Genomic DNA, 14,089 nt, shown 5'->3' with positions numbered 1-14,089 from the left:
TCATTGGCAAAGTAGATGGTAGAGAAGGAAAAATATGGCCGGGTGGTAATGATGTAATCCTGCTCCCAGATGAAGCTGAGAAATCATTCTTAGAAACTCAACCTCCCCAGGATTTTTTTTTTTTTTTTTTTTTGGGGGGGGGGGACCAAAGTGGAGAAGCAAAGCAGTATTTCTGGCAATTAACGCAGCAGTGTGGTGGTCCTCAACGTCTGCTAAACAGGTTGGTACCATCCACACTCTCTCCACCACTGCAGCTTCGGTCTCCAGGCCTCTCCTCTACTCTCCTCCATTACATCAGATGAGGAAGGGGGGGGGGGCAAAGGAGCCAAGAAGCTAGGGGAGCCGTGCAGCCACTCACAACAGCTCGGGTCCTGGCCAACAGCAGTGCAAGCTTGCAGAAGCGTGAGCTGTGCTCTGCTCTGCTCTGCTCACTGTTTTGACTTCTCACTTAGCGGCAGCAGTGATGGTACTGTGGAAGACTTTACTCGCCTGGATGACTCTCTGTTAGGCACATTGTATCACACGGAGTGGAAAGAGAGAGTGATGTACTATGCAGGGGTAACAAGAATGCCACTAAAAATTGCCATTGTGGCATGGTTTCCCACTATTTGGAGCTGAAAATAGTCGGGGTGGACTCCTCTATTATGCAATTACAGTGGACTGTATCACGGAGGGAAAAGGTGACGTGAGATGGATGAAATGTTCTTACACTAAGAAGGTTGCCAGCCTCTTTCCTCTCACGTGTGGTTGTGTGTGTGGTGAGTTTCCCCATGTAGTCAAACAGGTTTTTGCAAAAAGAAGATAAGACCTTGACTTGAGTTGTACATCTCTAATCTACACCTTTTGTCCTCGTTCAAACACTGGTTTAGCTGGAACACAATCTTGGGTCAACATCAGTGTTTCCCACAGGTCGTCAGTTTACTTTGGTGTTGACGTTTCACTTGTTTCATGTGGTTTTTCTTGGCTTGAAAGGCTGTTACGTTTGCGTCTCGGGCTCCAACTGATGGCTGTTTTAATTAGCAAACTGCTGATTTTCATCTAATCGATTAATTGTTTTGTCTATAGAATAACAGAAGGTAATGAAAACCACCTGTTACAGTTTACCACAGACCACGGCGACATCGTTTGTCTGACCAACAGTGTGAAATTCAAAGATATTCAGTTCAGTTTCACAAAGAAACTAAAACAATTATTTGATTGAAGTAGTTGCTGATTAAACGACTAAATGATTGATCGACTAATTGTTGCCACTCACTTTGCATCTGATTTAAGGCTGATGCGACTAACAATTATTTTCATTATCAATATAATTTGTACATTATTTTCTTGATTATTCGATTGGTCTATAAAATGACATTTTCCCAGTGCTGAAAGTGACGTTTTCAAACGCTTGTCATTTCTGATCAACAGTCCAAAACTAAAACATCTTCAGTTTACTGTCGTAAAAGGAAAACAGAAAATATTCACATTCGAGAAGCTGGAATCAGAAAGTGTATTTATTTATTTACATATCTCATAGACTCAAAATGCTTAATCTATTATCAAAGTAATCACCAATTAATTTTCTGCCAATTAAATCATTGATTCATTGACTCATTGTGCAGCTCTAAAAAAGTTTGTCCTCAATCATGACCGGCCTGTCCATTCACTTTTTGTTGGCACAGATGCGTCACACACACACACACACACACACACACACACACACACACACACACACACACACACACACACACACACACAATTACTTACATTCATTGTCCATGTAGTTACAGTCGTCCTTCACCTGGCAGCAGCATTCATTCTTAATCGTTTTAAAGAAAGGGGGGGGGAAGCTGTGCTGGTTACACCCGCCTGCGTTACGCATCGCAGCTCCTAAAATAAGTTCAAAACAAAACTCAACTTCCTGCCCATTTCTTTATCTTGGCTGTTTGCCCAAACATTAACAATGTCTACCAGTCGCTGGGCTTTAATGCTGCATCATTTTTCTAACCGCAGCACATCATTTAGATATAATACCACCTGGCAGAACAGGTCTCTGCTTCCTCTGAGTGTCTCCACCAGTTTCACCAGATCGCTCATCACTTTTCCAGCAGGAGCTGAGCGTGATGTATAATGATATATGGCCTCTCTTAGTCATGGCCTTTTATCCTTTTTATGAAGAGAAGCTATGGGGGATTTATTATGTCTTGTGTCTTTTCTTTCCTCTAATTCCTCTTTTCTTTTTTTTCTTCTTTTTTTACGTGTCTGGTCACAGTGATTTGGTGCAACAGATGTCCCCAGACATCCTTTTCCTCAAGTGTGTAACAGGAGTCCTGGGAATCTAAATGTTCTGTGTTTGCTTTGTGGTGTTTAATGCACGTCACAGGGACTATGAGTTTCTTAATACATTTCACTGCTGGTTTCCTCTCCACTCCTCAATTGTTGACAGGATTGTTCTTTCCCCTCCTCGCTCGGGGCACGTGTGAAATGGAGATGGAGCATGTCTTTGAATGCCTCTGTAATTTTTCGAAACTTCGGAGGAGGGGATCAAGACCTTTTTCCCCTATTTCTTTTTATTTTTTATTTTTTGTGAAGTGTTCCTTTCTGTTTTCCTCTCAGTATAAATTGATGCAGGGGGAGATTTTGTTACTCTTTTTCCTTTCTAATTTTCTAAATCTTGGAAATTGCAGGTCTGTTTAGAGGCATTAGAAGATTTTCCTGGCACTTAGTAGTTCCATGATCACTTTGCTACCAACGACTCTAATATCTGTAATATGTGACCAGAAGAAGTCTTATCAGATTTACATATTACATAAGTGGATTTGCTATGATTTAAAAAATCTGCCAGAGCTGAGATATTTCCCAGTGCCTACAAGTCAGTTTGCTTTAACCACATTTCCACAGTTAGCCTGCACCCCATGAAGAGTTGGACCCAGTTCCTGAAATTCTACCCTGCTTCCTCACTCTATTCTGCCTGACTCCAGTTAAGAGCTAAAGTTAAGTGGTGTAGCCAGGTCTTTAAAAAGTAACCCACTTTTGTCATGAGCAGGGCAGCGCAGAATGCACTCGGTGAATGGGTGCTGTGGTTGACTCTGTGGCACTGGACCGAACCGTAAAGCGGGGCTTATTTTAGAGCTTGTCTGGTATCAGCTCTTGAACGACAATGAGGTTTTTGTTTTTTGTTTTTTTTGTTGTTGCCGCTGCTGCTGCTGCAGACACACTCGCTTACATTACATCTTACATGTGTCCGAATGTGGAAGCAAATATTTAATCAGTTGGAAGTTTTGTTGAGTGCGAGATCCCGACGATGGCAGTCGGTCACTCTTGTTATTTGAGGGCAAAAACCTTTTTTGAGATACTCAGGAACTAAACCCGTGGTTGTTAAGATGACCAGTTCCCATATTTTCCATCAGACTTCCTGGAAAGCTAGCTGATATTCACCAGTAAATTAAGAAGACCTTCTAGGAAACGTTGATGGATGGTGATGTCTGTTTTTCATTCACCTACCACATCATTTCCAACAACTTTTTTTTTTTTTTTTTTCCTCAAAAACCTGAGAATAACAAGCAGGTATTTAAGAACTGTTGCAACTTTCTTGGAAATAACTTAGTAATTCACAACTTAAATACCAAATAATTTCTAGGAAATTATGAGGAAAGCTTCAAGGAAAGGGCTGCCGGTCGTTGATTGGTCAAGAACAGACTGTGCAGCAAATACAGTTCACGTACATCAGCCACAAAACAGGTGCTCTTCCTTGACGAGGGGCCAAAATTAATTTTTGTCTTTTGTAGTTGGAAAGTTGTCGTATGAACTGAATGAAAAAAGATAATTGCTAAGAGATTGCTAAAAGTCTCATCACAGTTACGCACCAAAGCAGAATTAAATAACTGACCAGTTTTTCCACGTCTGCATTTGTCTTTTATTTTTAATTAACAACAAAAAAAATAAAAAATTAAACGTATTCTCCAATAGATACAACAACATTTGCGTTTCAAACAGTGTTTTCATCCGTCGTCTAGTTTTCGAGGTTCTTCCGATGTTGTGGAAATTCAAACAGGAACTTGTAGAGGGACTTTTAGTCCCTAAGGTTAGTTCATCAGGAACTAAAAAGGACTACTGGTCAGTTGCTGAGTTGGTTCAGTTCAAAATGAACTTGGACTTATTCCCAATGAACTGCGCCTTATTTCCTTCCTGTGTTAGACTGAATGGCTCCATGTCTGTGAGGTTGCCATGCGTAGAAGCTTCAGCACCCAGCTAATATCAGCCGCCCTCCACTGCAGCCTCAGTGACGGCGGCTTACAGAGGCAGCGTTCAAGACCAAACATTACCCAACGTACTGTCAGAGGAGATTGATTAGGAGAGATTAGCAAGAGACGGCGAAAGAACAGGTTCACCGGCACAACCCATCAGCACTTGTCAGTCATAACTCAGACTTCTTCATCTCTGTTTTTGTCCCTCCCTTTAGGTTTTTAAGTCCCACAGAGGTTGGGGAGGAGTGGAGAGGGGAAAAGGAAGCCTTTTGTTTATGGAAGAACAATGCTGCGCATGAGAGTACACGGTCCTGGGCCTGGAGTCAAAACAGGGCAGACAAACAAACAGGCAGACAGGCAGAGGAAAGGTTGGGGGCTGGGAGAGTTGTGGGAGGAGGTGGGGGAGTACTGTTCCCTGAAGATGTGTCAGACTGTCTGGCGGGGTTGGGTCAGTGCACTGGACTGGAGGAACCAGGTGGACAGGAAGCGAGGTTCAGATTGGGGTCAACCTGAGCTAGTAGGCCTGAAGAGATTTGTTTAGGTTCTCAGACGGCTGGGATTCCATGCAACCAAGAGAACGGCTGATATTTTGAAATGCCTCCTCTCTCCCTCTTCCTCTTATTAGGCTGTGTTTCCACACGGTTCTGACTGAGGACAGGGATGGGAATGGTGCAATATGACCGGGCGGTCGTCTCTGTTCCCACACCCCCATTTCCTCCACCTCATAGACTCCAGTGTGATGGTTAACCGCAGAGCATCAGACTCGAGGCAGTGTGAACCCTCTTTTCCCCACACTGCTCTTTTCTTTTCCCATGCTTCTTTGTGTTGGTGTGTGACTTGTTAAAATATATCGGTTGACGACAGACGAAAGTAGATTCCCGGTTTTTCATCTTTTCTCTCGACCGGCGATTGCTGCCATGGTGACACCCTCCCCCCCCTCCCCTCCTCTCCCCTCCACTAGACGTCACGTGACCTACCCCTCCCCAGGTGTTTGGCTTGAGTCTGGTGAACTTCATTGATTCGCCTGCACAGTGGGGCTCTTTGTGTCCCAGCCTGTGAGAAACTCGGCCCATCCTCTCCCCACAGGTGGAACTTTAACTTCACCCCAAGGTCTCGGTCTCTGCCCGCACAGAGCTGCTGTTGCCACTCGGAGGAATTAGTTTATGAAGGGACAGACAGGCCCCGGCAAAAAAAAGGAACGAGCTAAGCAAATCTGAGCTCATAATCAGTTGTATGTGGTGTTTGCTTAGCCCTCTCTGCTGTCCTCGGGGAGGCAGCCCTGTTTGGGCTGTAATGTGGAAAGCCATTATGTGACTAATAAGCTGCAGTCAGCCGGGCAGCTACCGAGAGCATACGCACAACACCCCTGCTCCTTATGTGAGCCACCAGGTTATATTTCCACTTAGTCACTGACAAATTTGCCAGGTATTTGTTCCTTCCTGTGGTAATGTGTGAGGCTGTAGGTGGTTGTTAGGTGATGCTATATATATTTTTTACTTTTGAAACGATGCTTTGATGCAATCACACCCTCAAATTCCTTACACGTCTACATTGGTCTAGTTTCAAAATAACAATACTCGTGTAGCGCCTTTCAGCCTAAAAGGTTTTGCTCATTTATCAGATGGAGGGAATTGTATATGATCCCTGTTCCTGCTCAAAAGTGTCGTGTGGAGGAGCCCGTGATGGAGAGGTGGGCCTCGGTGAAGCCATCGTTCGAATGGAGCTGTTAAACTTATTACTCACAGCGAACGCGCTCAGGCGCCTGTGTGTTTGACTGATGTTGTGTTGTATGGACGGCCTCCTACAAAACCAGCTGGCGGTGAAAAACTGTGCGCTGACTTGTCCGTTCTGGTGTAAGTGATTTGCTGCAGTGGAGAAAAAAACAAACAAAAAAAAAAGGCCTCCGATACACTTTTTCTCGTTGATTGTCATTTTTAAACGGCTGCACCCGTCTCCTGCTGTGAATCTCTCGGTGGCGCTCATCCTGTCTGTCTCTCTGCGGGGGTGTCTCTAACCCCCCCCCCCCTTCCAGCATCACCCCTCCCTCAGCCCCATCAGTCAGCGCTGCAGTCCCTGGCTGTGTGAGGCGGTGCGACCGGAATGAGAAACACAGGCGACACAGAGAAACCCTTCTCTCAGCTTTGCCTCGATACTTGCCGTCGCTATGACAACGGAGGATTTTAGATGGGCCGAGATGCACAGGGGTTATGTGATGCTTTTCCGGAGTGAGTGTCTTGTGTGTCTTGTGAAAGTTAGAATGCGTTGAGTGGTAACAAGACCCTCGTCTCATGGTTCAGTCCTATATGTGATGCAGACTTGGCTGTTTTAAACGCTCGTGATATGACACAAGATCTGCCTGAAAATATAATCTTCTAACGCTTAAACTGTGTACAAATGCAAATAACGAATGACTCAAATAACAATATACATCAAGCAAATCTAAAATGAAAACTTCATCGATTAGTCGATTGGCAGAATATTAATCGGCAACTGTATTTTGATAGTCGAGTAATCACTTCGAGATATCTCTCTGGTTTTACCTTTTTATTCTAACACGTATATGATGGAAACATGATCTTAGACTCTGATGAATCATAAAGGGTATTTTTCAATGTTGTCTGACATTTTATTGACAAAGCGATTTATCAATTAATCGAGAAACTTAAGTGGCAGATTATTCAATAATGAAAGTTATTAATTGTTCTAGATAAGAATCTCATTGTTCAGATATTGAGGAAAACGCGCTGGAGTTTCTTTCCCAAACACCTTCAGCTGTCCAGGCCAACACCCCAATAAAACATGTTCAGAGAAGCAGCTTTTATATTTCCCACCAAGGACAAGAACATAACTGCCAAACATCCGTAAGATTTGGATGATATAGCAGTCCATTTTTGAGTTTATGATGTACATTGTCCCATTCTTCACATTTTTTCTTTCGTGAAATATTGTGCTATAATATGTTTTTGCTCCCCTGTAACTGTCTTTCTCTTTCAGAAATGTTTACAGGCTCGGGGAGAGGTTTTATTTTGGGGACAGTATAATATCCACCCACCAACACACCTTTGAGGAATGAGGACATTAATCCTGTGTAGTTCTTTTCACTCTTCTTCTTCCTGTTTTTCAGTTCTGATTCAGCTCTGAATTGGTCTCACCCCTCACCCTTTATTAACACTGGCAACTCATTCCAGTTTTTGTTTTTTTTTACTGAATATTGCCACTCCCTTAAAAAAAAACTCTGTGTACAGTGCAGCCATGGAACAATAATGATGTGATTGTAGCTGGCATCTGAAACGAGCTTTTTAATGTTTCCAGTTTTCCCATCATTTTTTATTTTTTTTTATTTTAAATCTCAGGGTCGTGTGTATGTCTCACATCACATTGTGAGGGTTGACTCGGTGTGTGTGTGTGTGTGTGTGTGTGTGTGTGTGTGTTTGCTGACGTATGTGTCTCTCCTCCATCTTTATGTACAAGGAGAAAGAGAGGGAGCACATAATTACATTTGTGTGTGTGTGTGTGTGTGTGTGTGTGTGTGTGTGTGTGAGCATGAGAAAGCCAGTCCGGGGTGACCAATAAAACAACAGATTTACGACACTGCCCTGTAGGTGCAAGCTCGCCCACTTCCTTTTCTTGGGAAAGGCTTCTGTCATCAGGACTCCATTTCCCATAACAGCATCAATTTTGGGGGATTTCTTTGAGCAGGCGGGTAAAGAGGCAACAGCATATAATGGCCTGTTGTGTGTGTTGGGCCATTTAGCTACTAATGATAGATCCCTGAGTATATTAAAAAAAGACATACATTTAATTTTTGAATCATTGGATTAAAATATTAAGCTTCTCTGTTCATTGTCTCTCTCCCCGCACTCCCTTGCCTGCCTGCCCTACATTCAGACCCCCCCCCCCCCCCAACACGCTACTCCTTTTGTTTTTGTTTATTTATTTGATTTCTTTTCAGAATAAATTCAGCACATCACAGTTTAAAATTAAAACAACATCATTAGAGAGACTTTAAATGCTCAGGGGGGTGGGGGAGGGGGGGTGCGTGTTAGAAATTCAGATGACGGCGTACAAAGAGTGGGAAGTGACTGTCAGAGCAGAAATCCTTTAGAGAAGATCATCAAACATGAATTAAACTGAATCCTGCCATAGAGGGGTGACATGGCAGCTCTAACCAAGGGTCCCACAAACCCAGCCCCACCCTCTTCACGTCGGAGCAGCATCAATCACTCTACCTTAGCTTAACTAAAGGAAGTAGTCGGCTCAGGCCAGTTTCTGACCCCCCCCCCCCCCCCCCCCCCCTTCTTTTTTTGGATGTGAAGACTGGGTAGTTTCACTTTTTCTCCTGTAAGTGGAAGCTTAGGAGTAAAAGGAGAATAGACGGGCTCCTACAGAAATGAAACGTTGTGTTCTTTGGCTTGGGTCGCACTAGATATTTACAGAGGGATTGAGTAAAACAAATTTAAGCAGTGAAAGAAGCCTGTTGCGTCAGATGACTGTGAGTTTCGAATGTGCAGCCAACGCTAACTGTTGCGCTAACTCCATAAGTAGTTCTTTGTTCACTGAACTCACCACATTGTGCAGGCGCGGCTAAGCTAAGTAGACCGTAACCAAAACATTGTCACAGAGACGGACTTTACTGATCAATTCTGCTGTACTTTGACATGTCTTTTTGTTTGAGGTAAGGGCGGCCGTGTCGCACGTAGATATGGTCACCAAAAACAAAAAAAATAAAATAAAAGATAAATCACGACGTACGTGAAGCATGTGACTTCATCAGATCCTTGTGGAGCGATGAGACAAACATAATTGTCACGTTTCCTTCATGTCATCCATCATTTGTGGTTTGACTGCTTTAATTGCATCGTTTCATTGCGCTCTCTTCTTCTGAGAGCGTTTAGCGGCACCAGACTGTATAATTGGAGCCGCCAACTGTTTATCTCCGTGAACCAATTCATAATATTAAGAACAACATAACAACAGCAGATGAACCGTGCTTTCATTTGCATTTTGTTTTGTACTTTTTTTTGGGGGGGGGGGGTTAGAAATTGTCAGAGGAAACTTCTTCTGGCTCCTATCGTGTTGCCATGACGACTGTTAATAAGGAATGATTTGCACCTTACACGGTCGAGGTGGAAGCTTCAATTTTTATCCTAAGCCCACCGTTTAACAAACTTCTATGGTGCTTCCTGTTTTTGCTGAGCTTTAGTGTCACTATCTCCTCGCTCCTCACCTTTTTAAAAAAAAAAAAAAAAAATTTATTGCACAACTATTTGCGTAACAAATGACACTGTCGGCGTCAGAGTGTAATGCCAGGTTTTTAGAGTGGAAACTGCCCATTATGCACATCTGTAAAACACAGCTCAATGTAAGTCCATGTACATCATCATTACATTTTTTTTTTTTTTTTTTTTTTTTTTTTTAATGACTGTTTCTTCAGTGTGTAATGACAACTGTTTTCTGATGGTTGGATTCAGCTGCGCCCTGATTGCCGTCTTCACGCTCCTCTCCTCTGTAGCCTCAGACTCTCTTAATTGGCCTCCCTCCTGCATTGTTTCCCCGTGTCTACCATTCCAGTGGTTTTCTGTACACGTTCTGTTTTCGGCCGTACGTCAGCCCCCCTTATATGTTTTCATAAGGAGCCTTTATAGGTATAATTGTAGTGTTGCCTTCCTGCTGTGTGGCTAGCTGAGGACTGCTTATGCACAGGAGGGTCTGCAGGTTTCCCGACACTTAGCTTGGTTTAAGCTGAGGTGACTTGTGTGTGTGTGTGTGTGTTGTGTGTGTGTGTGTGTGTGTGTGTGAGAGAGCCATGTCATGCCGTGCATTACCCTGCAGCCGGTCTCATTTTGTCTTTGTCGTTTCCTCGTTCCTGTCTGGACTACGAATGTAGGTGTTGTTGCCACAGCCTTACCTTTTATAGAAGTAAAAATTTCCCAGTTGTTCACGATTCTTTCTCTTCTACCTCATGTGGATTAATTGCATTGTGACTTCTGGACTTAGGGAACAGAGTGCTTGATGCCCCCCCCCCCCACCTCTGGAAACACCATCAAATCACTGTCAAGCTCTTTTTTTATATATATATTATACTCATGTTGTCTATGACGTTTGGGCAGAAACATTGTGGAAACACACAGAAAACTGTCACCTGTTACCTTGTCCACCTCCCTCAAAGCCTCCAAGTGTGCCCAAACACACACACACACACACACACACACACACACACACACTTATTCCTCAGTGATGTTAATAGTTGGAGTGGAGAGCAAGGTGTCTCAGGGGGCCTGTGCGTGTGTGCGTGCACATGCTCGGCTGAGTGTTCAAGAAGAGTGCGACCAAAAGCGATGCATTCCAGATGTTTTAGAAATGAGGTGGGTTTCACTGGAACGTAACACATTCCCAGGGATGTTTGCGGAAAGAAATTCTTCCTCATCTGTCGAGCATGTTCTGCACCCCCACCACCACCCCCACCCAGGAGGGTATGCATCTAGTTTAGTCGTCTGTTTTCACTCCTCTCTGTCTCTTAATGGGGCTTTCGTCATTAAACCCTCAACCCTGCATGTGTGTGTGTGTGTGTGTGTGTGTGTGTCCCTTGTGCAGCTGTAAACACCACGCATAAGTACATGTTGGTGTGTGAAGCTGGTGATTTGCGTATTTAATTTTGTCGACACGTCTCTTTAGAAGTTTCGTCCTCCTCCCGTTTCCTTGCGGGCAAAAACTGCTCCGGCTCAGGCCTAAAGTGATTCAGGGTGATATTTGAAATGGTGTGGTTGTGTGTCTGAGTATGTGTGGCATGGGATGGGGGGTGGGTAAGATGAATAGGCAACGGCTGCATATTGAATGGCTTAAGCTGCAGTCTGCCACTGTGGGTGTGCCTTTGTCTATTTGTGTTAGCAAAGTAAAGTCTGAGCACTCTCACCTGCACACGAGGGGAGTGCACCAAGCCAGAGAAAAGGCACATAAAAAAACAGCTAGGACTGCGACTGATCATTGTTTTAATCATTGATTAATCTTCTAATCGGATATATAAAACATCAGAAAATGGTGGAAAAAGTCCAAAGTGACATCTTTACATCTTTGACTTGGTCCAAACATCAGCCCAAAGTCCAAGGAGATTCAGTTTGCTCCCACACAAGAAAAGAAAAGCAACAGAAGCTGAAACCACGAGAATATTTTGAGAGTATTTTCCAGTTGTTTTTCTATTAATTGATTAATTGGCTTATTTTTTCACCTGCAAATCCAGCCCTGGAGCTGGTCGTGACATATGGCAGCATGGCGCCTTTCATATTGCAGCTGACATCTTTAGACCAGTCGGCTATTACATTACAACAAAACTAGGACCGTATGTCAACATTGTGGATGGATGGGAACAATTTAGGGTAAATTAATGGCTTTTCTTAAACAGTGCAACAGTGGTGTGTCATTCTAGTTCCAAAATATATTCTTTAGTGCTCCAAAAAACTATTATTTTTCACTATTGATTAATCTGCTGTGTATTTTTAGCAATTCATCTTTTTGTTTGGTCCATAAAATGCCAGATGGTCAATAACGATGCCAATAATGAAAAATACACAATATAATTCCCCACATATGCAATATTAAGTCCACTGTCATGTGATGTGTGAGTATAAAATCCTCGAATTGTAGAAGCTTGAACCAGCAAATGTTTCTGCTTAAAAATAACTAAAGCAACTAAAAAGTTACAGATTAATTTTGATGGTTGCAGCTCTAGTAGCGTTTAATTTTCCTTTTTAACAGTTAAAAGACACAAACATTTAAACTTAAATTTAATCAGGAAGTCACATTGAGATTGAGATCTAATTTAAAAGTAAGAATAGGAAAAAAAAAACTTAATTTGATTAAATTTGATAATAAATATTATAATTTTCCAATAATGAAGTAATGCAGAAATAAAACAAGTAAAAAAAAATAAAAAGAATACTGTAAGGTGATATCCAGTCCGTACATGTTTGGATTTCTGGCTTCTCTCGCACTGAAAATCTTAAACTAACTCAAGATGACTCCTGATTCTCTCCAGTCGATTCTCAACGTATGTGCACAGGAGGTTTCGAGTTTCCACTCCACACTTTGTCAAGTCGGATCACCACTGGTTTCCCAAACTTGTGTAATGTCAAAAAGTCATGCTGCTACAGTACGTACACGTCTTAACCGTCGGGTTTAAAGTAAGCCCAGACTTTCTCCCTCTTCGGCAGCTCAACGTGAGATCAGCCTTGTAGCATCAAACTCTGCACATACATCGCTCCGCAGAGTGAAACTCAAACATCCGAGTGAAGTGATAATGAGCGAAACACACTTTTGATTGGAGTGAGACTTTCAACCGTATCACATCAATGTCTTTGAAGCGGTGAAGCTTTTTATTTTTAGCACAGTTTCTTTAAGATGACTGCTGTGAAAAATATGAACTGCTCTCTCACTGCTGTGGGTTTTTATCAGTATATATTTTTACAAATATATTAATCTTGTCTCATCCTTATCCAGCCCAATACCAGATCAGTATTCAGACCAATTAGTGTCTGTTCCTCAGCAAACCCTATCACAGAAACAAGCTAAGCCGAAACTGTATTTCCATGTGCCTGACTCACTGGCTGTAACTCCAGACGCCCAGGTGGTTACTGAACTTCCATCCACACATATACAGCAGGGAGGGTGTAAATGGCTCTGCCTCATCACCTCAGCAACCGCCTCCATGGCTCCTGGAGTAGATCAACAAGATCAAGCCTCTCTGCTGCAGGCAGGCTGCTTTGTGAAGGAGAGCGAGAGACAAAACATCACCTCCTCTAAGCTGAGAGGCTGAACGTTGTATCGACGAATACACAGTGACATGTTTTCGTAATCTAATGATACAACTAATACAGGTCTTAATTGCTCTAAAGCTTCAGTTTTTAACGTGCAGCTTTGGATTTGCTTCCTCTGCTGTTGCTGACAAGGTGTCTTGGCGTACACTGTTGGCATTCTGTGCTATAGAAATGCAATCTAATTGTAGGCAAGCGATGGTTTGTGTAGTCTATACCAAAGTTAGTCTGTGTGTGACTCAGACCCGTGATGCAGTTGTTCTCTGCAGTGTTTTCTTACTTCAATCCTGAACTAGACAAATCATTTCCTGCTTGCCCACCCATGCACATTCCTGCCACTTTTCTAACATATGCGTCTGAAGTAAAAACATAAAACTTAAAAGTAAGTAAATGAGCCGTTTCAGACGGCCGTGCTGGTCGTCAGCAGGATTGTTAACCTCCTAACTCTGATTTTACTATTTGTGAATTCAGTGTTTATGTTAAATTAACCCTTGACTCTTACTTTTTTTCAGTCCTCTGTGCCAAAAACCTGGTGAAGAAGGACTTCTTCCGTAAGTACCTGCCAATCACAGCTGTTTATGATAAACCTGTCTGTTCTTTTCACACCCTGTTTTCCCTCCTGGTTTTGTGGATATATGCTGCGTTCACTGTACAGACCTCTCGAGACTGAGAAATGTGGTGCTCTTTGCTGTTAGCTGTCAACAACACAATAGGATCCACTTACACAGCCATTTCAGCAGATGTGGATGGTTTATTACACATGTCCTTGGTAGAAGGAGAGTGTTGTCTACATTGTGCTCTAAACACAAAAATGTGGACTGGAGCGTGAGCCCTGACATACTGTGTCTGATACACTGCATACTTTTCCACAACCACCAACAGCCGGTTCATTTAGTCTTCTAAAGACTTAATAAGTCGTGTGTAGGTGTCTGCGGTGCTGTGAGTGTTTTGGTGTGTTTGGGTCGGGCTGTCATGGTGAATGAGCATGTAAAGGTCTTCTGCTCACTCAGGTGATTTCTGTGGTGCCCATTCCTGCCATTCCAACGCTCAGGA

General features: G+C 42.9%; 1 protein-coding gene across 1 annotated transcript in view; it reads left to right on the top strand.

Moving 5' to 3' along the window:
* Positions 1–14,089, top strand: part of smurf2 (SMAD specific E3 ubiquitin protein ligase 2) — a 48,801-nt gene that overhangs the window by 8,594 nt on the left and 26,118 nt on the right. The window contains exon 2 of the mRNA XM_056401018.1: positions 13,549–13,587. Within this exon, the coding sequence (XP_056256993.1) occupies positions 13,549–13,587 (39 nt within the window). The remainder of the gene's footprint in view (positions 1–13,548; positions 13,588–14,089) is intronic.

The sequence above is a fragment of the Seriola aureovittata genome, chromosome 17, assembly GCF_021018895.1.
Source record: "Seriola aureovittata isolate HTS-2021-v1 ecotype China chromosome 17, ASM2101889v1, whole genome shotgun sequence".
Taxonomy (NCBI): domain Eukaryota; kingdom Metazoa; phylum Chordata; class Actinopteri; order Carangiformes; family Carangidae; genus Seriola; species Seriola aureovittata.
This window is presented reverse-complemented; position numbering and strand designations above follow the sequence as displayed.